This window comes from Penicillium solitum (assembly GCF_028829755.1).
Source record: "Penicillium solitum strain IBT 25940 chromosome Unknown utg000001l_segment0_segment0, whole genome shotgun sequence".
Classification (NCBI taxonomy): Eukaryota; Fungi; Ascomycota; class Eurotiomycetes; order Eurotiales; family Aspergillaceae; genus Penicillium; species Penicillium solitum.
The window spans coordinates 2,097,452-2,124,041 of NW_027072121.1; the positions used below are offsets into that span (position 1 = coordinate 2,097,452).

General features: G+C 48.9%; 4 protein-coding genes across 4 annotated transcripts; 2 read left to right on the top strand and 2 right to left on the bottom strand.

Moving 5' to 3' along the window:
• Positions 1–7,913: 7,913 nt before the first annotated feature.
• On the bottom strand, positions 7,914–12,575 carry N7455_000808 (putative ATP dependent RNA helicase; the record flags this gene model as incomplete). The annotated part of the gene is made up of 6 exons (XM_040961250.2): positions 7,914–8,123; positions 8,198–8,525; positions 8,590–8,803; positions 8,853–10,150; positions 10,209–11,754; positions 11,813–12,575. 6 exons carry the CDS (start codon positions 12,573–12,575, stop codon positions 7,914–7,916), a joined length of 4,359 nt encoding a protein of 1,452 aa, XP_040808298.2.
• A 297-nt stretch (positions 12,576–12,872) lies between these two features.
• N7455_000809 (putative translational activator) lies at positions 12,873–21,292 on the top strand (the record flags this gene model as incomplete). Its single annotated transcript, XM_040961251.2, has 8 exons — positions 12,873–12,993; positions 13,052–16,003; positions 16,063–19,887; positions 19,941–20,132; positions 20,191–20,346; positions 20,401–20,482; positions 20,545–20,686; positions 20,738–21,292. 8 exons carry the CDS (start codon positions 12,873–12,875, stop codon positions 21,290–21,292), a joined length of 8,025 nt encoding a protein of 2,674 aa, XP_040808324.2.
• An 81-nt stretch (positions 21,293–21,373) lies between these two features.
• N7455_000810 (60S ribosomal protein eL19) lies at positions 21,374–22,837 on the top strand (the record flags this gene model as incomplete). The annotated part of the gene is made up of 5 exons (XM_065603880.1): positions 21,374–21,381; positions 21,789–21,872; positions 22,036–22,305; positions 22,415–22,565; positions 22,694–22,837. The coding sequence occupies 5 exons, from the start codon at positions 21,374–21,376 to the stop codon at positions 22,835–22,837; spliced, it is 657 nt and encodes a 218-aa protein (XP_065462371.1).
• A 1,392-nt stretch (positions 22,838–24,229) lies between these two features.
• Positions 24,230–25,486, bottom strand: N7455_000811 (uncharacterized protein; the record flags this gene model as incomplete). The annotated part of the gene is made up of 1 exon (XM_040961234.2): positions 24,230–25,486. The coding sequence occupies one exon, from the start codon at positions 25,484–25,486 to the stop codon at positions 24,230–24,232; it is 1,257 nt and encodes a 418-aa protein (XP_040808329.2).
• Between the last annotated feature and the right edge of the window lie 1,104 nt (positions 25,487–26,590).

Sequence of the window (26,590 nt, forward strand, 5' to 3'; positions counted from 1 at the left end):
AAAACAGAAGATATAAAGTAAAAATAAACCAGAAACCAAAAACAGGGAAACGGGTCAAGGGTTCTTAAAATAAAAAGGAAATCGTACAGTGAAACTTAAGCAAAGCGGTTAAGAGAGGGGAAAAAGAGGTGAAGCGAAATGACGCTGAGCCGCAGCGGGAAAGTCGATCAGTGGAGGATAAGAAGAAGCTGACTAAGGGTTGTTTTTTTTAAAGAGAAAGAGAAGAATATTGTCTGCAGAAATCCCGGCTTGCCCCGTCTTTTGAGGAGAGAAGAAGAGAAATAGAAAGAGAGCGAGAGAGAGAGAGCCCATCGAATCAATCACAGTGGACCCGGTGGAGAGAGAGTGAGTGAGTGAGTGACTACCAGAACCGTGCGTTCAGATCATCCTCTAGACTCGATATCTGCTGTTTTCTTTTTTTTGGGTTTTCTTTTTCTTTTTTCTTTTTCCTTTTCTTATTTTTTTTTACCCTTCTCTTTTTTTTTTCTTTTTCTTTATATTATCTGGATTTTCTTCTTTCTTTTTTTTAGGGGTAAATATTTATAATTGTTATTCTACGCCACCAAGTAAGGACCATCCGGATCAGAGTTAATCGTCAAGGTAAATCATTTCCCTTGGTATTAATCAGGTTGGTATTAACCAGGGTTGACCAATATTAACTCGCATTTCCCAATTTGTCCGGAGTACCATACCTAAAAAAAAAACTGCAGGGACGAGTCAAAGAGAAATATTCCCAGCTGAGGATCCTGGTCTGTGTGACAGGCAGAAAAGCAACATGTTGATCGGCCGGGATAGGCCCGCTGGATCTGGGAGGTGATTCCCTTAGTGGAGTCAACCGATCAGATTCAATTAATTGATTACTTGGGGAGGGTTACTCTAGACTCTAGATACTATTGCTGGCTGGACAAAACTGCAAGATTAGAATCCATCCTTGTATTTAGTACTATACCCCATACCATATCCTACAATCCTATAATCCTATATACCGAGATATAATAGTCATGTTTCATCAAATGATAATAATAAACACCTGGGCACTTCAGAAATAGCTGAGACGGTTCGTCTCCACGCGCGCGGGTCCCACTCAAGTGAACCATGGATGGTCAACCGGGGAGGGAACCTTGGAACTTACTTTTGTAGGTACCCTAAGAACGGGGGAAATAACATCCACGGTTGACACCAACGTCAATGGGTGGAAACCATGGTTAACATACTATAATTACCCCTTAGAATCACTAGTATACAGGTACGGAGCACCTAGGTACGATAGTGTGCATTACTACGGAGTACAGTGGGAAATTCAAATCTCCCGGCATCTCTTTCATCGTGCAAGACATCTGTCAGCGGCTGCAGAGAGGGGGAGAAAAGTAAAAATAAAATATTTAATATAATAATAATAATAATAAACCACCCGGCAATGCGCGGCGGCTGCACCGTCGATTGCGGATTGCACTCACCCGCTTCTAGAGTCAGCGCTTGCACCATTTCCCCTCTATTTGGGGTACAAGCTAATACCTGCAAGGTCCATCTTAAAGAAACGGCTAAAATAAATCCCAACGCCAAAAAAGAAAAATCCATTCAAAATCATTCAAATCATTCACCGGGCATCGGGCATCGGGCATCGGCCGAGCCTTGTCCCCCTCTCGGATCTCTTACTATTAGAGGGGACCACCGGTCGATCGCCCCCAGGTCCTCCGTTCAAAGTCCTACGGCTATAGCCGGTTCAAGTGGACCACTGTAATGCTATCTATTTACAAATATTTCCTAAGCCAAGAAACAATTATACCAAGGCCTTGTTTTCTTTTTATGGTTCGGGACGATCTGGGCGTCAAGACGGGCCGTGAGTAACAGTGGAGAGAGAAAGAGGAAAGAAGCACGTCACACCCCCAGGGATGCAGAGGAGAAAATCAGTGGCTCAGAAGGAACCACGAAACACGGGTGGCTTGAAGTCGATCAAGGGCCTGTTCTCTCTCTCCAATCCCTGTCAAGTACGGAGTACTAAGAGACCAGTCAGAGGCTAGGCGGTTACCGAAAGAGTTAGTTGAAGATAAATGAGAAAATTGGAGGGAAACAAAAAAAAGCAAACATAGACAAGTAGACAAATAGAAAAAAAAAAAAAAAAAAAAAACCAGAGAGCTTTTAGTCCAGGATTTGTCCACCCGATTTTAGGCCGAATTGAAATGAGATGTTCACACGTAGCATCGTAATCTCAACTGAGAGACCCCGTGATGATGCATCCAGAAACTCCTCTTTTCTTTTCTTTTCTTTTCTTTTTTTTCCCTTTGACTGTTCTGTTTCTTCTATAGTTATAAACGTAGATCCTCTTGCCGAATAGCGTCTGGAATGGTACGTAGGTCTAAAATTGATAACATTGTTCCCAATAGTCAGGATAGCCGGGATAATCACCCTCCAAGAATAGTGGTAGCAAATACATAACATGAATATTGGTTTGATTTTCCGTTTTATTTTTCCCCATATTTTTCCAGGGTATGCCCAACAAGAAAAAAAAAGCCCAGAGCCAGATCCCAGTAAGGGGGGGGGGGGGGGGGGGGAAGAGCAAAGAGACACTGAACATCAAGCCAACTCGACCCCAGTACACCGCTAATTTCTTCCTGGAAAAAAAACACCATACAACATAAGCCCAGGCGAAGAAAGGGCAGGGCCAAAGTCCCCTTGCGTTTAGTCCTTTTTTTTATTACTCTATATTATTACTACTAGGTACCAATGGATTCTCCACTAACAGACTAGACTATTCACGGACGTGATTGCCAACCCCGAAAATCTCGGTTCAAGGTTGACAGATGTCAATGCCCACGCATTCCGTTAAATAAAAACCAAAAGTGACAGCTAGGGATTCACCGATTACTATTTTTTTTTTTTTTTTTTTTTTTTCAGTCCTACCCTGATATGCATTGACCAACATCTAGATTCAATGGTTAATTGATGCGATTTCGGGGAGATCATGATCGGAATACGATTTCCATTTTCGAAGTATTTGCATATGAATTCTTTTTGTGGCGTCTACCACACAGACCCTTGAGAGGTCGGTGAACATGGGGCCGGGAAAATACGGGCCAGACCGATTAGGATAATCTTCAATGCCATTATTATTGATTAATTTATATATATTTGGGAGGTTGAATTCCTTGGCAAATTCTCTAGTCTCATGTTATGCAATAATCTGCTGGGAACGGGGTAAGAATCCCGATTTTCTTCCTCCGTACAGACGTTAGTTCGGGGGGCCAGACACCAAAGCAGGTACTAACCAGCTTAGTCCACTAGGCCCAGAGAGCTCCGGGAAAATTCAAAAGAGAAAGAGGGGCACTGACAGATCCCTGCACCGCAGCTCGCTATCGACGGCCCGATACCCGCTGCACATACAGCGTACAGTAGTTTAGGGGGGGGCATGGGGGGAGGGATCCGCCTGAATCGACATACCATTTCCTTACTGGAAAAGGAAATAGTCTTCCGTGAGGATTTGAGGGCTGAATGATAAAGGAAATATTAAAATGAGGGAGTGGGCCAGGACTCGGTTGTGGCTTTTTCTTTTCCCATATTCATCATTCTTTTGCTTTTTTTATATTATTAGTTTGTATTATTCTGTTAGTTTTCTCCCCGACCGAAATGAAGAAATGGAGAGTATTAATCAAAAAGCCAGCTCAAATGAAAGATCCACTATCAATCCACCCAGTTATTGGTACGGCAACTCCGCAATTCGGGTGTGATGCATCGTCTCGAACCGTTGAGCCGAAAATGTAAGGAGGATGACCAGTTCTGATATGATAGGTATACCTAGGAGTAACAATAATATGAATGATAACCAGTATTTGAAATATATCTCTCAATCATTGACTCAACACCCTGTCATTAATTAACTCTGTAGGAGTAGAAATCAAATAGAATATAATATTCATGTGTCAATTCTTTGACTGATCGTCCCTCCGGGGTTTTCCGTGTATCAACTCGGTGGATCAACTACGGAGTATAGGGTTAGAGGTTACATACGGAGACTAGAGCAATCCTTCCAAGGTTTAGTGTCTATCCATAACAAGGCTCCCATATCTACGGAGTAGAAACCTCCACTTCAATGTTTACGTCGTCAATCTCGCGTCGATCGACGGGTTCGTCCGTACCTTGCAGCGAGTTACCCTGTAGACTTTGTCCGTGCATATTTCAGGCTTTCAGGCCTTTCTTGTGCGAACAGAGGACTTGCTTTAATTTGATTTTCTTTTTCGTTCTCTTTTTTTTTCTCTCTCCATTTTCCTGGCTCTTTTTTCTTCGAGTAGCACTATTATCATATACAAATCAGGCTTTTTCTTGGTTCCCTTTTCGACTTCGTACCCTTGTCTATAATGTTTTACCAGGGGCTGCCATGCTTTCCCCATGCTATCCCTCACACATCACAGGCAAATTATGCCCGGAGCCGTCTGGGCAGACGTTGATGCCAGATAAGGCCGTCAGACTGACGATCGGGGACACGCACAATGGGTACAAGGCCTTTGAGGGCGTGTGTGGTACAGCATAATTACGGAGTACGATTGTACAGCGTGAGACTCGGACACGAGGAGAATTTGACCAACAGCCGATGACTGACAGGGATATTCCCTGCAGCCTATTGATGTGTTGTACAGGATGGGAGGGGCAAATTAAAAAGCATCGACCAAGATAGCCTCCGTATAGCCCCGTCTACTGCTACTACCATAGGTCCACGGTATCCAGAAGGTACAACATACTTACCCCAAGTAGGTATAGGCGGGGGGAGATTTCTATATACTAACGGTATGGAGTACATATACAACCCTGAAACAATATAATATGCAAATTGTGACTCTACCTTTTTTTTTCATGTGACTTGAGTGATTTGCTGTGAGCCAGACGCCACCCACTTCCTTCGCGCGAATAACAACGCACCACGAAGCCAGGGTCTGGCGTGATGGAACTAGGCTGGGGCCGTGCAACCTTGGATTTAACCTCGCATTGCATTTTCCCGTGGAGCCAAGAGATCGACTGCACGTTCATCTTGCCTTTGAACACTCTAGCGCTTGTGTAGCAAAAGAGAGGGGAAAGGAGAAGAGGCCCAATAGTTGACTATGAAGTAGTTAGTGTGTTGGGTATTTCGTAGGTTGTATGTTGTACAGAGTATCTGTACAATATAAACCATATCCCCTCCTAGTGAATTCCTCTAATCCAAAAAACAAAAATAAAAAAAGTTCTTGAATAAGTGAACCGCCGTAACCGTTAGCAAGCGCCACCATTCTCGAGTCATTTACTCCATTCGCTTTTTGCTCCAGTGACCATCAGTCTCCTCCGTAGTTCAGCACCAAAATATAAACCTGAAATTCCTCATATCTCCGAAATAGCCAGGATGGCTCGAGCCAAATGTGTAACGAGACTAAAACCCCATCCAAGCCAGCGGCGCCAATGATTGGCTCTTCACTCCAGCAGCCCGCCGATCGATGATCCGACGCAACAATGACTGGCTGCGGCAACAACCACGTAGGAAGGGCTAGATCGTGTGGATTCACCGCCAGTTGCCCCCCCTTGCGTGCAGACGTGGCACAGAGCATTATCTCATACTCCGTAGCTCCATCTGGGTATGCAGTGACCCGCTGCTGTGGAGGTTGGATGTTGGGATGTATATCGACCGTTGGTTTGTATGGGATTATGTTGTATTATTATTATCCCCTATGTTGTCGATACACTACGGGGTATAGGTGAGACAAATATCAATGATTTAAGATGAACAAAAAAAAAAATTTGAAAAGGGAAATATCCCCAAACTCGCCGATGTCGGGCTATTTTGTCCGATCGGCGCAACGTCAGAGGGCAGATAAGGAAATGTAGAAACGTAGAAAACATAGAAAATGTAGAAAACATGAAGGTCTAACTTGGATGTACGACATCCAAACATGCCACTCTTGTGAGATGCTTTCTATGTTGTACAAAATGTACAGCACTCATATTGACTTCAAGTCTACCAACTTCTGCACTACCCCAACATTTCAGCCCGTACAAACCAAAGGAGCCATAAGCATAATCATAATCATAATCATAGATCAACTTATCTGCAAAGCCCATGTGATACTAGCATTGTATCGAAATAAGCAATTCTCCCCTATGCTATGTCATCCCTGAGAATGGCAATGATAATGCTCCCCAAAAAAAACACGAATCTAGAACAAGGATATCCCAGTCTGGAACACCAGACCGAATCCCAATAGACAGAACACAAAAGAACAAAAAGAAAAATCACAAATAAGCCCCCAAAAGAGGAAATGAGTAGTCCGCTCACCGTCTCTTCGTTGTCTCAGGTCACATTTTATAGTATGTACTTGTGCATCTGACACCAAAAACACGCGCCGTCCACGCTTCTATCTCCCCGGGGAGGCATCGCTAGTCGATCGAAGAATGCAAATACCATGCAGCGTGCAGCCCCCAAGCTGCAGGTATCATGTACGATGAACCAGCGCCTGAGTGACAAGCTAGCTGCCAAGTGCCAGCGCAGGGCAGCCAAGACCAAGCGTGTAAGTGCAAGTGCCGCCCCACAGACTGGGTTGCTGTGCATGAGATAATGTACATGTACATACGGAGTACGGAGTACATACAGAGTAACTACTCCGTAACTAAGAGCCCAGCCTAACTACTCCATACTCCGTATTACTCTATGGGTGCGAATCATTCCCGGTTTGTAGGTTGGTGCGCGTGGGGATTTTCCACATTCTCGAAACATGTCTGCCATTCATATTGTGCATAGAGTGGATAGTGCAGATTGTGTCTTGGGTGTGTCTAAGACTCTGTTGAATTGTATTTTTGCTATTTTTGGGGGGAAATGGAAATTTATTTGCTGTGGTTGGTGCGGGTTGGGGAATGTCTGGGGGGGTGGGGGTGGTGGATGGGGGATGATGGGGTTGGCAGTTCACTGGAATCTTCCAAGGTTCTTACCTGTGTGTTCAGGCCTCACAACTTCACAGAGGTACGTATTCACCGCTGGTTGAGGACCTGCATCGACTGCAAGTCTCGTGTCAAGGGATAATCCGTGTGTGTGGTGAGCTGGGTATTTGGCGGTGGGAGGTTGGTATATCCCTTGATTAGGGATCGGGATGGCGGGATTGGATTGTTGCAGATTGTCTTCGTAGACCGATTGTTTCCCGTGGGAAAATCGTGGGAATAGGTTCGATAGACTTGGTCTCGACTTTTTGCTGGGATGGCTATTAGAAGCTGGGGTTTTATGCTTATTCTTTGGTTTGTTCTTATGCTTATGCAGTTAGTTTGTGCTTTGATCTCAATCTGATACGGGTTGGCGATGATAATGCAATCCTTTACGCACGGCGGATCAGTGCTGACAGCGTCGATGCATTGACTCGAGGGGACGGGGATACCTGCAGTGCTCTGTGCTATGTACAAAGTAGACCTGAACGCGCTTCTAGAAGGCGTGGTTGATGCAGTATGCTGTCTCCCGTCGTTCATGTGGGGATGCTACGGTTCCTGCTGATAGATCGTCGATCATATCTGTACTGCCTCGATAGAATATATATAAGTCAAAGCGTGTGAGGTTGAGTCTCAGGCTTCGATCGGTAGGTTTGGGATATGTGATTTGATAAATACGTTTTAGGATGTGGTGCATCTCCAGATATATATCCACTGCACATGTTAGAAGTACGAGTGGCATGGCTAATACAGACCAGGGATTCTAATTGATAAAATGGGAAAGTCGCAGCGAGAAGATATATAGATACACTACACGAAGAAACTGGGTATACTTTGAACGAAAGAGAGTGTTTGTCCATTGAAGTAACTCTAAAGCTAACAATATTCCGACAAAGTTCTATACCGGACCCAACCATATTCATCATTTTTACATGGCATATCTCATCAAAGGTGCAGAGCATAGTCACACAACACGGCTGATATATTCATCGCTTACCAGCCTGAGCAAAGATCTGCTGCCAAATGTCGATCCACTGCTGATGCTTATATGACAATGGACGATGGGGGTTGCGGAAAGTGTTCGAGAGGATCTCGCGCAGGCGGCTGTTCAAGATTTTTAAGGCTAGCATAGACTTCCAATCGCGTACAGCGAATCGAATACGGTTCGCGTCGATGGAGACGACGCCTGAATACATCTATTTTGAAGGTGGTTAGCTGATTGTCAGAAAAGGGGAAGGAAGGGAAGCACGAAGAATGATCAATGTCGTACCTTGAACTCAGCATCACCACACAGCAAAGCTATGGCGAAATCGTCCACGGCGCTGGTATCATGCGCGTTGAGGTTGCGGGCACGTGCCATGATGCTATAGTATGATAGCCATTTGACGGACGGGTCCGCCCTCTTGTTGACAGAAACAGCGGGTAGTGAAACTGTCTGGTTGTTGCCAACGTTGCGCCAGCCCTTGCCTTCGCGCGTCAGAAGCTTAGGATAGAAACTCCAGGCGATGACCGAATTGATCACGACATCGTTGTTGCTGTTGACGTCGAAGTCTTCAGGGATGATGAAGAATTGGCGGTTTCGGCTGTTGGAGCGTGCACTGTGGGGTTGGTTAGCATTTGTCAGGCTGAGACGTGATGTTTGGACGACAAAGGATCTCTTACCGGGTGAGGGCCGCTTTCTGTGATGCATCTAGACTCAGAAGACCTGCATCGGCAATTGACACTACTAGTTGCATCTTGATATCCTCGATCGCTAGCAATGTCTGTGCACTGAGGAAGTTCTTTCGGCAGAAAGCATACTCATTGGACCCCGGTGTGCTTCTTGTGCGTCTCCAGCTGCAATAGGCATTGTATACGGTCAAGAGATCGGAGTCACCTAGATCTGTTAGTTATCAACTGTGGGAGATCGATATATTGGGTCATACCTCTTCGGAAAGACGCCCGTGCGCCATCGCGTTGTGAGTTGGATCCGATTGTGTTCACAAATGGCGACTTGGAAGAAAGGATAGCAGCAATGCTGACAGTCGCATCCAAGCACCGGAAGAAGGCTCCATGGATGATCATTTTGCCGAGGAAGACATCCAGCGGTAGCTTTGCCAGTTGTGTTCCGAGGGAGGTTAAACTCTCGTTACTCGTCAGGGCTTTAACTTCCTTCAATGAATCAATGGCGCGGCGAATATTTTTAGATGATGGTGGGTCAAGAGCTTCGAGGAGTGTCTGCTCCACTTCTCCCAATTTGCAGATCTTCACACGAAGCACCAGATCCTGCAAAGAAAGGCGCAACAGTTCAGGGGTTTGCTGTTCAGAAAGCAACTTTTCATGGCGGTGTTTAGTGAACAGGTGGAAGCAGATACCGTTCTGGACACGTCCAGCACGACCGCGACGCTGCTTAGCGTTCGCACGCGAGATAAATGACTCAACCAGACGGGACAATTGACGTCTCTCATCAAAGCGCATGATCTTCTCCTTTCCTGCGTCGACGACAGCTGTGATATCCGGGATAGTGATACCTGTTTCCGCAATGTTCGTTGCAATAACAATTTTTCTTGTGCCTTCCGGGGGTACATTGAAGGCCTTTTCTTGGTCCTCACTGGCAATTGAAGAGTGAAGCGTATGTACAATCCATCCCCTTTGGAACATTGGCTCGGACAAGATCTCGTCATTCAGGCGACGGATTTCCGCCAGTCCAGGCATGAAGATCAAGATCGCCTTGCTGTAGTGGACCATTTCCGGGGCCGTAGCAATCTTCAGAAGCAACCTCTTGATCAAGTCATAGTCTAGTCTGTACTCGTCGATGTTGATAACAGTCTCCTTGGTCTGTCTAGAGTACCCATCAAGACTGGCTTGGAGGCCTCCTGTGGTGTCGGCATCCGTGGGTGGGTCATCCATATCATCGTCAAAGACTGTGTGTTGGGCATCCTCCGACAGACGGTAGTTGGTCATCTCGACCGCATCCTCCAGATACTTCATTTCCACGGGGAAAGTTCGCCCTGGGATGTTCAGAACTGGCACCCCGCCGAGATAGTTCGAGAAACGTTGTGCATCAAGGGTGGCTGACATGAGGATGAGTTTTAGGTCAGGCCGCTTCTCCATGAGTCGGCGGAGCACGATCAGAAGGAAGTCGCTGTCGATAGTGCGCTCGTGAACTTCGTCAAGAACCACATGGGTGATGTCTTGGAAGTCGTCGGGCCGTTCGAGCATTCGTACAACCACTCCCGTTGTCCTATAAAGTATTAGCCGAGCAACCACACAGTAAAAGCCAGAGAGAAGCGAGAACTTACGCATAGATCAATGGCGTGGATTGAGTAAACTTGCTTTCCAACCGCACCGCAAATCCAATGAGAGATCTATTCGTGCCCACGTCATTCTTGCTCTCACCAAGCTCCTCGCTGACACGCCGAGCAAGCGAGATTGCAGAGATACGGCGGGGCTCGGTCACATAGATCTTGCATGGTCGGCCTTGGATCATCTCATGCTCGAGAATGAATGACGGAATCTGTGTACTCTTTCCGCTACCTGTTTCACTGCAAATGATCAGAGCTCGATGATCATCGAGCGTACTCAGGATCTCATCTTTAAACCCCCAGATTGGGAGGTTCATTCTACCCTGCATCATGCGGTGATAGGAGGGCGTCGACGATTTAGCCATCCATGCTTCTTTCAAGCGGTCATCAATACCCCCGAAATTGTCGCGTGCAGAACCCTTCACCTGCGTGCCCGGCTTGCTACCAACGCCGTTTCTCTTCCGGAAGTTGTCAGATAGAACAACATCATCTTCGAAGGTGCCTTGGTTCTCTTGGATCAGACGCTTCAACTCTTTTACGGTTGTTTTGTCGATTTCGTCCTGTTGGGTCTTCTGCAGTGCTGCAAAATCAGTCCAGAGTTCTCTCCAAACCGCTGGCAACCGCAGGTAGGCCTTGCCCTCCTTGGAATTCTGTGGGAACAAGATGAACAAAGCCAGAGTAGACACGTATCCTTCAGCCTGCTGCGCATCTGGTGTTGCAAGGGCATCCATTGACACAAAAGTTGCCAAGGCATTTGATTTGTGTGTAATCGATTCCACTGCTAACTGGAATGGAGTTTCCTGAGGCTTCGACCATCGGACCTCCAGAGCCTTTCTGTTCGAATGACTCGAGGAGGAGAAATCTTGATAGGCAACCACGCAAGATGAGTCTCTTGATTTGCAAGTCTCCTCCAAGACTCGCCGTGGGCTCAAGCCGGTCGATTTCCCAAAGTCGCGGAGTGTGAATGATGTCTGGGTCTCTGGAGGAGGAATGCCTAAAATCGAGCCTGAATCCTCGGCTTCACCTTGGAACAAGTCCCCCAGGGCATCCTCCATTCCGTCGATCGCAAGGAGGGCTGGGTCTAGCTCTTCGTCAATATCGGGCTTTGGCTGATCTTCTGCATCGGTCGGAGACTTTTTCTTTCTGTCCACCGGGCGCCGAATGAATGAAGCATCCTTTCTGAGCTCATCAAGCTTTTGCTCCCATATATACTCTGCTTCTCGGCGTTCGAAAAGGACATCACGTTCGATCTTAGCAATCTTCCGCTGCAATTTAGAGGCTTCAGGGTCATTTGACAGATTACCAGCGCCACCACGACCTTTCTTGCCTTTTCCGGGGCGGTCGAAGAGATCCGGCTCCAGGCTGTAGAGTTGAGTCTGCAGCTCCAGCCATTCGGGAACCATGATATCTGGGTCGACTGAGCTGTCAGAGTCATATGAAATAGGAGGAGCAACCTTTGCTGCCTTCCAGTCGTCTTTTTTCTTTCCTTGCTTGCTTCGATTTTGGGATGAAACAGGAGTCGAAGTCCCTGAAGCTTTCGATTCTGCCAAAGAGTTAGCATTATGTCCTAATGGAAAACTTCAAGCCATAGAAAGGTTTACCTGTCATCCATGAGGTGACACTATCCGTGTCTTTCAGTGGGCGAGTATTTGTCTGTGTGTAAGAGGGTAACTCATTCTTATCACTGTGCGTAGCCAACCATTCAATTGCTTCATCCAGGTTCCAGACAACATCCCGACCGGCACTGGTTGAATTGCCTGCAAAATATTGTAAAACATGCTTCAGTGCATCCTCGACGCGTTTTTCTGGGAAGTTGAGTTTGAGCAGTGTTTCCTTCAGGGTCCAAAGCTTGTTGTATAGATCCTCCTCAGAACCTGCCTGTTTTGAACCTGTGATCCGTCCACTTGCTATGAGATAGTCATGCTCTTCGGTACCGGCCAGTTCGAGAATACTGTCTTGAATATCTGTCGGTAACCACTCGAGAAGGCTCAATGTTACCGATTGCTGTCGAAAAATGCGGCGTTCGTTGTCCAGCTTGGTGACCTGGCGCGCTGCGTCATTTTTACACTTGGCAGCGTATTTATCAACCAGAATCTGGAGTTCTGCTTCTTCAAGATGTTTTTCCAGCTCCTCCGGTGTGCAGTCTTGTAACGATGATGTTGTTTGTGGTGCAGTGGCATCTGCAGTGCGTACAGCAGTGCGTTCAGGTTGCGGCTCGGTTTCCGGCGTGGCTTTTGTTTCTTCGGCGGCTGGAGACGGTGTTGATATTGCCTCTGGCTTAGGCTTTGAGGGCATAGAGACTGTCGCAAAGCCTCGAGCCGGGTTGGAGGCGGGCTTCTTCTTTTTCTTGCTGCTCGGCGGCATTATGGCTTGAAGTATTAGCGGGCCTAGCGGAGGTGTCTTCAAAGCACGCTGAAAGTCAGCGGTCAAAGACCAATGAATTTGGCCTATAAAATACTGTCAAATATGGTGTAGAATATCCCCAAAAAGGGTGTTGAAAAGTGTAAAGAGCGAAGAGTTGGCCATGACTGTTTAATGGCGGGATGGAATCCAGCTCCCCACACAAAACTCTTATGACAGCATTCCTAGCCCACTTCACCAACTTCAACACTCTCTGAACCACCCCCTTCTCTCTCCATTCCCCCGTATTGACCGCCGATCATGGATGGAATTCCATGGGACCAGGTCAAGGCCGGGGATCTGGATGCCTTGCAGGTCGTTCTCCTCTCGAGTTCGACCTCGCGCAGGCTCCGGGCCCTGCAAGAACTCCGCGACAAGAATGGTAGTGTGATAATGTACGACCGCATGACAAGCAGATTTACTGACTATTCATTTTATAGGGTCTGAAATATCACCAGAAATCAATCACGATATACTAGAGTTGCTCTTCCGTACCTATCCTCTCTATGTCGATCGATCCTCCCGACAGGCGGTCCAACAATGCCTCCGCTCTCTCCTCCGCGGGCCCAATGCGACCGAAGAATTAAAATTCCTTACGCAAAAATTGCAAATCGAGGCTTCCAGACCAGGTCTGGCTTCCTCGTTTGCATTTGTTCTGTTGGAATGGTGCTGTATCCTGTTGCAGCAGGCCAGCGAGGACAAGAACACACCGTTGGCCACTGTGCTAGACCTGATTGCGGTTGATGCCAAGACCCTGGAAAATTGTCTTTCCCACAATCCTAAGCCTGCAGTAAAGCAGTCGGCTCTCCGAGTAACAAGACGCGCTCTGCGCGCCGTATTTTCGTCTGAGGCATGGGGTGCTGATGCAGTGCGGCAGTCTGTTAGTCGACTGACCTCAGACTCTACCGCAGGGAACAAGAATGCGCCTCTTCTCGGTGTCGTATGTGGAGTCTGTGCACGGCTAGCGGACAAGACATCAATTCTCGAAGAGTCGAAGAAAGAAATTTTGGCTTTCTACATCAAGGAGATCGTGAGCTCAAAATCTGCTGTGCCCGCACATGTCGCCAATGGCATGTCTGACTTCTTTACTTCCTTCGTAACATATGAAGATGTCGCCACTGAATTGGTACCTCCCATGGAAAAGTCCATACTACGAGCACCGGAGGTGGTTCTCGGCGGCGTGATTCCTCCCATCTGTGCCTCGTTGCCGGAAGAAATTGATCTCTCGGAATTGGTGCAAACACGCCTTTCTAAGCATCTTTTAACCAGCATGAAGTCAAACAACCCATCAATCCGACAAGGAGCATCTGACTCTTTTGCATCCTTGCTATCTCGATGCAGAACTGACGCCTTGGTCCTGAAGATCACGAGTGAAATCATTAGTCCTTTGAAAACCCAGAAGATTACCACTCCTGAGCACCGCCTGGCTTATGCCCAGGCCATTGCGGCTATTTCACCTTCGGCGGATGTCTCGAAGGAGATTGTTCAAGGATTCTGCCCTGTCTTTACACGGGAGTCGAATGAAGCTGCCCTAGAGGAGGAGATCAAATCCTTTAGCAAGCACCTTACTTACCTCGTTCAATCTAAGCTCAAGGTTAGCGATGATGTTATCAGCACTATCGTTAAGGGTGTATCCGATAAGCGAATTCCATTCCGAAAGATCTGGCAAGCAAGTGTGGGAGAAGTCCTATGGAAGTCTGATCTTGAGGATTTGAAGACTCCTGAAAATGAACCACTTGTCACCAAATTCCTCGCTAAAATGAAGGATTTGTTTGGCGAGGTTGCTGCTAACCCGCTTCCCTCGGCGCAGAGCGGTGCTCTGTCTTCGGCTTATCTCTTCCTGGCTCTGTTCCACCGAGTTTCTGATGTTCAAGGGTCCGCCAAGTCCGCTTGGGAGGAGAACGTAACCCAATCGATGACATTAAGCCCTAAGCCTTCTTTCCTCCTCAACCCCAAGGCATACTCCAAGTTGAGTTCCAAGGAAGAGGTCCAGTGGCTTGTCAGGGCTTTGGCCGCTGTTACCTCCGGATCCAAGTTTGCTAGCTCAGAAGACGCATCCAAGACGGCTTGGGCTCAGACCTTCATCTACGCAATTACCGCACCTGCTATTCCCTCAAATATTCGCGAGGAATCCGCAGAAACCTTATCGCGAGTCTATCTGACGGATGTGGCCTCTTTTGGACGTATTGTCCTCAATGCACTGTGGGCCTGGATCTTTTCATTCCGGACCGCAGAGAAGGAATCGGCAGCCGTTTCTGCTGGACCGCAGAGTGAACGCCTGCTTCATATGGTCTTGAAGGCTCTCTGCCCAACCAAGGCTGTCATTGAAACCTCTGGAATTTCCTCTTCCGATCTAGAGGTTCTGCTCATTGAAATGCTGATTCTTGGTCGACCTGAGTTTATTCCGAACACTTCTTGGATTGATCTGTGCTTGAGAACCGGCACGGACCCTGGAGACCTTGTGCGCGCACACGCTGGCGGTTGTATTGAGCAGTTGGTTCGCGTAAACGCAGACCCTGTGCAGTCAGCGGTGCCGAATGTTAACCTCGCTGTCTGGGGTGCTGGAGCTGAATTGGCGTTTGTTGCTCCCGATGCAATGATCCCACGTTTGGTCGATCAGATTAAATATGATCTGGACGGCACTCGACTATCTAAGTTCACTGCCACTGATGCCGCCATTTCACGCACCCCCGAAGGAACCGCTTTCGTGGATGTGCTCAGCAGCAAGTCGAAGCAGCCTGCCTTTGATAAGAACACTAAGGACTATGATACCCTGAAGTGGGAAGAAGAGCTCCGTGCGCAATTAGCCGAAAAGAAGGGCCAAAGCCAAAAGAAGCTGACGCCTGAAGAAAATTCTAAGGTCAAGGCCCAGCTTGCCAAGGAAGCCAAGATCCGTCAAGATGTTCTGGAAGAAGTCAAGCGGATCGAAAGAGGAGCGGGCCTTATCCGGGGACTCGCAACGGGTCCCGCCAACGACGTCGAGGGGTGGATCAATGCTGCCGTCAGTTCTTTGCTATCGCTTGCTCAGGCTGGCGCGGGTCTATTTGTCGGTGATGTTGTCTCCCGAGCGTTCATCACTTGCGCCGATGAGGTGTCCGCCCGCCTCGGTCCTTTGCGTTCTTTCGTCGGTATCGCCACACTGCGCGCCATCGGCAACACCAACCTCCCCTCCGATATGGAATTGGAGCCCCTCGGAGAACTCGTGACAAGAATCCTCTACCGATTGCGCTTTGCTTCTGAGCAACGTCCTTTCGATACCACGTCTCTCGCCTACGTCCTTCCGCTTATATCTCTAGTCTTGACCCAGAACGGCATCGAAGAAGCGAAGGGAGAAGAAGAAGGCACCCAAGTTCTCCTTGCTCTTGAGTTCCTGTCCTTCCACTCTGGCTCTTGTGAGTTTTCCCTTCCTTGATGAACTGGTTTCAAGCCAACTGCTAATGCTATTATATAGTCACCGACACCCGTCTTCCTCGCGTCGAGGTTCTACGTCAACTTCTATCTGCCATGCAGAAATACACCCAGCACTACAAGCTGGTCAAGGATACCTTGTTCGACTTCTGCCGATGCATCTCGCCGAACATCAACAGCGAAGAGCTGGATACGCTTTTGCAGGGAACCATCGTCGCTGAGGCCTCTGTCCGAACAACTGTGCTTCAGGTCATCGAGGCTGAGATCGATTTGACTGACCTCGATTTCTCGGAGCACATCTGGCTTGGCTGCCATGACATGGTGGAGGAGAATGCCGAGATTGCAGACACCATCTGGGAAGACAATGCGCTGGAGGTTGACGACACATCGTTCAGCAAGATCATGAAATACTTGGACTCCAAGGACTACCAGCTTAGAGGCGCTGCTGCTCGCGCTTTAGCACATGCCATTGAGTTTGATAAGAGCAAGTTTGCGGGCATTTTGTCCGAACTGAAATCCAAATATGTGGAAGAAATCAAACCTAAGGCGCCCGAAAAGGACGCCTACGGAATGCCCAAGAAGATAGACAATGCAGACCACTGGGAGGCTCGCAGTGGTATTGCTTTGGCTTTCAATGCCATGACGAATGGATTCGATGGTGACGAGAGTGTCTCCTTCTTGCGATTCCTGATTGAGAAGGGTCCCTTGCTCGATGGTAACTCCCGGGTCCGTGGCCAGATGACAGAGAGTGGTAAATCTATTATCATTTTGCGAGGAGAGTCAAAGGTTGAGGAGATGATGCAATTGCTCCAAACAACACTGGAAACCTCGGATAAAGACACAAAGACCTCTGACCTGCTCAACGAGGCTGTCATCGTGTTATACGGATCTGTGGCCACACATCTCAAGGCGGATGATCCTCGCTTGCAAACTGTTATCAGTGAACTGCTCGTGGCCCTCGATACCCCTTCAGAATCTGTGCAGCACGCTGTGTCCGAGTGTCTGCCACCGTTGATCAGATCGTCTGGTTCGAAGACGGCAGAGTACGTGGAAAATCTACTCCACCGACTTTTCAATGCCCCTGACTATCCTCGCCAACGCGGTGCTGCTTATGGTCTTGCTGCAGTCGTGTGTGGTAGGGGTGTCGCAACCTTGCGGGAGTATCGAATCATGAGCCAGCTCAAGGAGGCCGCCGAGAACAAAAGAGAAAAGGATCACCGACGAGGCGCTTTGTTAGCTTATGAGCTTTTCGCCCTAGTTCTGGGGCGGACCTTTGAGCCTTACGTGATCCACCTCGTACCCCAGCTTCTGGGAGGATTTGGTGACACCAGCATTAGCGTCCGCGATACTTGTCTGGAGGCTTCAAGGGCTTGCTTCCAAAACCTTAGCTCTTACGGTGTTAAGGAGATTCTCCCTACCCTACTCGACGGCTTGGATGATACACAATGGCGTAGTCAGAAGGGTGCTTGCGATCTGCTTGGAGCCATGGCCTACCTGGACCCGCAGCAGCTTGCAGCCAGTTTGCCTGATATCATTCCACCTTTGACGATTGTGCTCAATGACACCCACAAAGAAGTCCGTAGCGCAGCAAACCGCAGTCTTCAGCGCTTCGGTGAGGTTATCAGCAACCCTGAAGTGAAGAGCTTGGTTGGCGTGCTTCTGAAGGCTTTGAGTGACCCAACGAAACACACAGATGAGGCGCTGGATTCCTTGATCAAGGTTTCTTTCGCACACTACCTCGATGCTCCCTCATTGGCCCTTGTTGTGCGCATTCTCGAGCGTGGTCTTAGTGACCGATCCAACACTAAGCGCAAGTCGGCACAAATCATTGGCAGCTTGGCCCATCTCACAGAGCGCAAGGACCTTATCTCGCACTTGCCTATCATTGTGGCCGGTCTCAACCTGGCCATTGTTGACCCGGTTCCCACAACCCGTGCTACTGCCTCCAAGGCCCTTGGTTCACTCATCGAGAAACTTGGAGAGGACGCTCTGCCAGAGCTCATTCCCAACCTTATGGCCACTCTCAAATCTGATACTGGTGCTGGTGACAGACTTGGATCTGCTCAAGCTCTTTCGGAGGTCCTTGCAGGCCTTGGTACAACCAGACTCGAGGAGACACTGCCAACTATTCTCCAGAACGTTTCCAGTGCCAAGCCTTCTGTTCGTGAAGGCTTCATGACCCTCTTCATCTTCTTGCCTGCTTGCTTCGGTAACAGCTTTGCCAACTACCTCAGCAAGATCATTCCCCCTATTCTTGCTGGTCTCGCTGATGATATTGAGGCTATTCGTGAAACCGCTCTCCGGGCCGGTCGTCTGCTTGTCAAGAACTTCGCCCACAAGGCCATTGATCTCTTGCTTCCCGAGTTGGAGCGTGGTCTTGCGGACGACAGCTACCGCATCCGTTTGAGTTCCGTCGAGCTTGTCGGCGATCTCCTCTTCAGTCTTACTGGTATCTCTGGCAAGAACGAGGGAGACGAAGAAGAGGAGGAAGCCACTCAAGCTGGCCAATCCTTGCTGGAGGTTCTCGGAGCCGAGCGCAGGGACAAGGTTCTTTCTGCTCTGTACATCTGTCGCTGCGATACCTCAGGCCAGGTCAAGAGTGCGGCCCTGGGTGTCTGGAAGGCGCTTGTCGCCTCCCCCAGAACGCTCAAGGACATGGTTCCTACGCTGTCTCAGCTCATTATCCGCCGTCTCGGGTCCAGCAACATGGAGCAGAAGGTCATTGCCAGCAATGCTCTTGGAGACCTTATCAAGAAGGCTGGAGAGTCTGTGCTCAATACCTTGCTGCCCTTGCTTCAAGATGGTCTTCAGGCTTCGCCCGATGTGGAGGTCAAGCAAGGTATCTGTATTGCTCTGCGCGAGCTTATCAATGCCGCTTCCCCCGATGCACTGGAGGACTTTGAGGATATTCTCATCGCGACCGTGCGCGTGGCTCTGGTCGACAATGACGATGATGTCCGAGAAGCTGCTGCTGAAGCATTCGATTCACTGCAGCAGATTATGGGCAAGCGGGTCGTGGACGAGGTTCTGCCTTACCTTCTCCACTTGTTGAGAAACGACGAGGATGCCGAGCAGGCGTTGTCGGCTCTGTTGACGCTTCTCACGGAGCAGACTCGTGCCAATATTATCCTTCCCAACCTCATTCCCACGTTGCTCACGCCGCCAATTACTGCTTTCAACGCCAGAGCCCTGGCATCTCTGGCCGAAGTTGCTGGCTCTGCCATGACAAGGAGACTACCCGCTATCCTCAACTCCCTGATGGACGGCATCATCGATACCACCGACGAGGAGCTTCGAACAGAGCTCAGCACTGCCTTCGACACCGTCCTGGTGTCTGTAGACGAGTACGATGGCCTGAGCGCCGCCATGAATGTGATGGTCGCTCTTGTGAAGCACGACGACCACCGTCGTCGCGCTGCTGCGGCGCTCCATCTGACCAAGTTCTTCTCAGAAGCCGAGGTCGACTTCTCAAGATACTACCAGGACTTGATCCGTGCCCTATTGATTTCGTTCGACGACCCAGACAAGGATGTCGTCAAGTCGGCATGGACTGCCCTTACTGGTCTCATGTCTCACATGCGCAAGGAAGAGATGGAGAGCTTGGCTATTCCCACCCGCCAGATTCTGCGACAGGTGGGTGTGGCCGGCGCGGACCTGCCCGGATTCAGTCTGCCGAAGGGTATCATGGCTATTTTGCCAGTCTTCTTGCAAGGTCTTCTCAATGGTACTACCGATCAGCGTACCCAGTCGGCTCTTGCAATGTCAGATATCATTGACCGGACCCGTGCCGAGTCATTGAAACCTTTCGTCACTCAGATCACCGGTCCGCTCATTCGTGTTGTGTCAGAACGTTCAGTCGATATCAAGTGTAAGTTACGCAAAGCCTTTATGTGGTATTTGTTTACTAATTTATTTTGCCAGGCGCTATCTTCTATACTCTTAACAAGCTGCTGGAGAAGATCCCGTTGGCTGTCAAGCCGTTCTTGCCTCAGCTCCAGCGTACATTCGCTCGAGGTCTGGCCGACACCACAAGCGAGACTCTGCGCAACCGTGCTGCCAAGGGTCTTGGTATCTTGATTACGCTGACCCCCAGAGTTGATCCTCTTATTGCTGGTAAGTCTCGGGAAGTTTTATACATGGGATGTAGCTCATCGCTAACTTCTGTCTCCAGAACTTATTGCCGGATCGAAGACTACCGACATTGGCGTGAAGAACGCCATGATGAAGGCTCTCCAGGAGGTGGTTGGCAAGGCCGGAGCCAACATGAGCGAGGGATCCCGGCAGGCGATCCTTGGTCTAATTGACGATGACGCTAGTGACCAGACCGGTAAGATTATTATTAACGATTCCTGTGTTTCACGGCTTTCTAACATTCTCACAGATTCCGTTTCCATTACCAACGCTCGTCTGCTCGGTGCTCTCGTGAAGGTCCTCCCTGCCGCAAGCTCGGTTCCTCTCATCAAGTATGCATATTCATTCGTTCTCGTGGTTTGATTTTGCTGGATGCTAATATATTTCCTTGTAGGAACCGTATCCTTTCTGGCTCCCTTTCTCATGCAGCGGTCCTCGGACTCAACGCTCTTTTGGCTGAATGCCCCGAGGTTTTGACGGAACACTTCTCTGTGGAGCTGCCCACCGTCATCTGCCAGGGCCTTGCAAACAAGGATGTAAGTGGAATGCTGAACCGCTCATTATTGCTCGAAGCTAACTGGAAATAGCCTTTCATCTCCGACAACAGCGCTCTCGCTTCAGGCAAGTATCTCTTGTCCAACGATGGCGACCATGCTTTCGAATCAAGCAAGACCATATTCGAGGCCTTGGCATCTGCCATCCAGGTCGGCAACCCGGTCGACACCCGGCGGTTGAGCTTGGTAGTCATCCGGACTGTTAGCCGTCTTCACCCCGAGCTGGCCCGTCCTCATCTGGCTCTGCTCGCACCGCCCATCTTCGCTAGTGTCCGTGATCTGGTGATTCCGGTCAAGCTGGCCGCGGAAGCAGCATTCTTGGCCATCTTCTCTGTGGTCGAGTCTGAAAGTGAGGTGTTTGACAAGTATATGGCCGGTCCGGGTGCATCTCTCCCACCAGGACCCAAGCGCAGCATGTCTGATTACTTCAAGCGCATTGCTATTCGTTTGGCTAACCAGGCGCGTGAGCGTCGGGAGGCTGAAGGTGGTGAAGGTGGCTTGGGACTGTCGAATGATGAGATAGATGATGAGAAGGAGTTGTGGAGCATCGGCAAGGTTGATCTTGGAGAGGCCTTTGGCGATGAGTGATGATCTGTTTGCGCATCCAAGGAGCATCTAGATGTTTATAGATATACCCTTGGGTTTTATTGTTTTAGTCGTACAAAAGTTATGCATATGTATGTTTTTGTATATTTTATGTTGCGTCATTCTATATCAATGGGCAACCATCTACATGGGCTTTATACTGCAGATCACTATTCCTTAAATGGGAATATCCGATCATGTGACACTGCTTGTATTCAAGGTCACGTGATCGTGATCCTTTTTTTCCATCTACCACGAACCCCATAGCAAACTGCGAAAGTGAAGAAAAGAAGAAGAACCAAACTTCAATTCTCTTATTCTCGTAATATCTTCATTCCAACTTTTCCCAGTGTAAGTACTCTTGGCTTCCCCGGACTGCAAGATCTTCAAGTTCCATCATCCCGATTCGGACTAGCGCTAGGGCATCTACCCTGGAGCGTTCCGCCAGTTGTGGAAAGAGCACTCGCTTAGCCCTCGGCTGACCTAATCTGGCCCGCAGTGCCCTCTCAAACTCTCACCGTCGGGATTTCTCAGTGCCACGAACATCATCCGCCAACGACCGTCGATACGCCGACATCAAGATGTGAGTTCTATCTCCAAGCTGTTATCATTCTCGAATGCACTCCCGTGTGCTGTGGAAATTCATGTCCAACACCCAACTCGTGGACCCGATATTTTCGTTATAGTGGAGGAACAACTTCGTGATGTGTGTGCTATGATGCTGACCGGGTCTTTCACCACCACAGGGTCAACCTTACCACCCAGAAGCGCCTCGCCGCCTCCGTGGTCGGCTGCGGCAAGCGCAAGATTTGGCTCGACCCCAATGAGATGAACGAGATCTCCAACGCCAACTCTCGCCAGACCGTCCGCAAGCTCGTCAGCGATGGCCTCATCATCCGCAAGCCCGTCACCATGCACTCCCGCGCCAGCGCCCGTGAGCTCAACGAGGCCCGCCGCAACGGCCGTCACCGTGGTCTCGGTAAGCGCAAGGGTACCAAGGACGCCCGTATGCCCAGGTATGCACACCACCACCACCATCTTGTGTCTCCCTCCGGCCTGTCTCGGACTCGCCCGACGGAGCTCGAACCGGGGCATAGTTGCTGATTGCGTTTTTCCTCTGTTTAGCCAGGTCCTCTGGATGCGCCGCATGCGTGTCCTCCGTCGTCTGCTCGTCCGCTACCGCGCCGCCGGCAAGATCGACAAGCACCTCTACCACGAGCTTTACCACCTGAGCAAGGGTAACACCTTCAAGCACAAGCGTGCCCTCGTTGAGCACGTAAGTTACAACCCGAATCAACCCCACGGATGACGATCGAATATGGACACATGAACCCCCATGAACTCCATGAAACACGCAAAACAGGACACACCCAGGCTGACTTGTTCTCTTTTTCACCGCTACAGATCCAGAAGGCTAAGGCTGAGCGTGCCCGCGACCGTGTCCTCAAGGAGGAGATGGATGCTAAGCGTGCCAAGAACAAGGCTCTCCGTGAGCGCCGGTTGGAGCGCAAGGATGCTAAGCGCGAGGCTCTGATCAACGAAGAGTAAATCTGATACAAAAATTCAATTACCCTTCCGTTGTGTGACGCTTTTCTTGCAATTCGGCGGTCCGGAGGTTGGAAACGGTTAACTTCTGGGTTGGATTCGGGATTCTAGGCTGTTCCCGATATCGAACTCAGGTCGGCCTTCGGCGTCTTCCTATTAGTCTAGATTCTGTTACGACTTTCTCTCCTTCCCTTTGTTTTCTCTGATAGCATGGGGTTCGTGGCCTTATTGGATCTTTTCGCAAAATATGGGGTATGGGAAATAGGAAGATGCGATGATGATGTGATACTCAAGCTATTCTTGTTAAAATGTAACGAGAAAGCAAAAGGAAATCTTTTTTTACTTCACCAAAAAACATAACAAAAATCCTACCCTCGTTCCCGGTCCATGTGTACTGCGACTTGGTGGTATAAACTTGATATGCGGAGAAGCGGACCGTTGTCTGTTCCCTCTATAAGCCGGTGGATACCATCCCCTCGATGGTCTTGCTCGTATATTCCCTATGCACCCGGTTTGCTGCCCATGGCCTCATAGTGATCACCAGGTATGTTCCAAGGTTCTTGTCGCTGGTCGTCCGGGGTGTACTGCTTGGACGTCCATTTCTATATCCCCATTTTATCTCGATTCCCACGATCCTATCCCCTGGGCAACTGCAGCCTCGTGGATCAAAGACCTCCAACGTAATTTATGGGTCTTGTGGCTACGCCACTGCTATTCTGGGGGGGGGTTGATCTAAAATGGCCTACCCACTCACTTCTAGACTTCATAGCCCACTCAGCCCACAATATTGACATGGATAGAGGATTGAATAAGAAGACTTAGCTTTTTTTGGCCTGTTTTGAAATATTTACCAGACAGTTAAATTGAAGGTCCAACAAGATTTGTGTCAAAATGTGATTGCCGTCGGATATATATCTGAATCATACAACCCCACAATACTCCAAGTATAGAAATTGTATATGGTTAATAGCCAAATATCAGCGTAGAACGAAGCTGTGCGATATCTAATAACCATAGAAGAAAAGAAAGAAACGAAGAATGGGGGAATATGTCAATATATCTTGAAAATATAAATGGAATTCGAGTCCTTCCACCCTCTCTTTGAATCGTACATATCAATATAATAATCCCAATGAACAATCCAGACCTTCAACACCGAACCCGAGATAAGATAAAAATGTACCCAGGTGGAATCCCAGTAAGCAAGTAAATACAAAAATAGAAGCGAAAAAAAAAAACACATGCAGACATCGCATTCGTAAGATCTTGCCGTCGTAAATCAAAATAAACCCAAAAAAGTATATCAGAGCAAACGTATAATATATGCAGGGAGCAAAACAAAACCCGACCCGAAAAAAAAAACCATGAAGCAAAACAAAAGCGAGACTTCGCCATCTAAAACTTGACACCCCACGTACTCGGGATCGGAGGAATAGAAGACCGATGATGAGCATTCGGCGGAGGCTCAAGATCAAGATCGAAAGGGTCACTGCGCATGCTATCACGCATCACCGGCGTATCCAAGTACCCATGGGGTACAGCGAGGTAATCCGAGCCCTCACGCTCACAGTCCGAGTACCCCTGCCTACCGAGCCTAGTATCACGGGAAGAAGTGGAGTAGATTGAGACCGAGCGAGATGGGGCTGAGATCTCGATGACTGCGGACGGCGGGTCCGCGAAGGGGTCCTGCGCTGTCTCGCCGCGCAGATACATGCTATCCAGAGAGAGGTCTGGATTTGAGGGCTGCTGTTGTTGCAGCGGGATGAATGGGAGTATGGGTGGTCTCGGGCCGATATTGGCTGGGATCGAGGGGTAGGAGTGGTAGCGGTGGTGGTGGCTGATTGATGAACTCGTTGAGTCGCCTCGTAGTAGTTCCTGTCGGATGCCTAGCCTTTCTGTTGCTGTTTTTCGTCGTCGGCGACGCATATAGAGTGCGCAGGCTAGTAGGGCGAAGATCGTGATTGCTGATCCTCCGATGATGCTTCCAACTATCGTTCCGACTTTGGAGGGGGTTGAATTTTCGGCTCGGGCTGTTTCTGAAGAGCTTGCGCTCGTGGATGTTCCGATGGATGGTGAGATTGAAGGTTTATTTGATGGTGTGGTGCTCGAGCTGGCTGAGGTACTGAAGGAGCTCATGGAGCTTACGGAACTAGTAGCTGTCCCCGGCAAGACAGGCAGTGATGATGAAAGAGATATACTCGAGCTAGTTAATGGCACCGGTGGAATCCACATGCTGCTAGGATAGTCGGATGATTCTGAAGTTGCCGAAATAGGAAAACCCCCCATTGAGCTTGAGAGAACCGAGGTTGTTGGGATTAGAGTCGATGTTGAGGACTCTGTGATAACCGTCGCCGTAGAGCTTACAGTCGATATTATGGTGTTCTGCTTAGTTGTCGATAGCTCGGTCGTTGTCAGAGCCACGGCTACTGTGGTGGGGTTCAGTGTTGATGAGTCAAGCGCAGTGGTTGTGGTGCTGGAATCAGGTCCGGAGCCAGATATAGTGTAGACCCATGTAGGATAAACAGTCTCCGTTTGAATTGATGTGAGTGTCACCAGATTGAGGGGTTTAGAGGGTGAGTCTGTGGGCCACGCCCGGATGAAATTGTTGAGCGGTATAGAGGGAGTATCAATGGCGGAAAAAGCACTCGACATCTCGCCGCGAGCCCGCAGGGGGCACGGGTCGTTAAAAGATAGATCTGATGATATTTGGCGAGTGCGTATTCGATGAATGGAACATGGAGGCGACGTAAAAGGATGGATCCCTTTGTATGAGTGTCGGACAAAGCACAAAGCGACAAAGCAACCGACAAAGCAGTAGGCTTATCAAGTTGACTCTGTTGGTTCACCCAAGCCCTGTCTATTTCTTGCTTTGTTCCTTTAAGCCTCGAGACAGCCACGAACATAATCCCGTGGTCAGACCCAGATTCCATACAGTTCACGAATCACCTTCGTAGGGGCCCCAAAAGTGTATCATGTCAGATACAAAGAGGGCGGAGGGTTATATACAGGGATTTTTTACTTTTTTTTTTTTTTCCAACAGATTTTGCCAGGGGGGTTTTGTCTTTCATTTGTTTGGAACCCGGCGCTTCTTCTGATGGCTGGGTGGAAGCAACTCCTGTGACAGATGAACGGCGCTTAGCCCTCGGCCCAATGAGACCCTCGGGTGGTCCACGAGTGGATGATCATCTCCAAAGACTATGGGAATTTTCATAATGTGACACTGGCTAACTTTTCTGCACGCGCACAATCCCACCATTATTGTTTCTTAGGTAGGATTTGAGCGGGGGAAGTGTATCATGTCTCAGGGACGAAACAGGGCAGTTTCGGATTTGGCGAGAGAATTATTGAAAATTGGACTGATCCAACCTGGGGGTAACTCTCTGAAGTTTCACGTTTTGCCTATTCCAGCTGTTGGTGTCTTGCAGGTCTTGCAGATCTTGCAGTTGGGGAGTATGTTGTACTGTATCCTCGGCATTGAGGAATCGTAGCAATGCCTCTTTTGGTAGAGTCATGTGACTATGTCTAAGTGGATATATAAGGAGGAAGTCCACATTCTTATAACATCCATGAATGATAAGAGGAGAATAGAAAAAGAAAAAAAGGAAGAGAATACAGTACTAGAGCAAAGTACGGAGTAGAGAGCGTCAACTGCTGATACATTAGCACCATAGCACCATAGCACCTCTACACTGTGGACAAGAACATTCCTCAACCCTTGTCTCTTGACCCTGACGAATGTCCTGGTGAATACCCTGA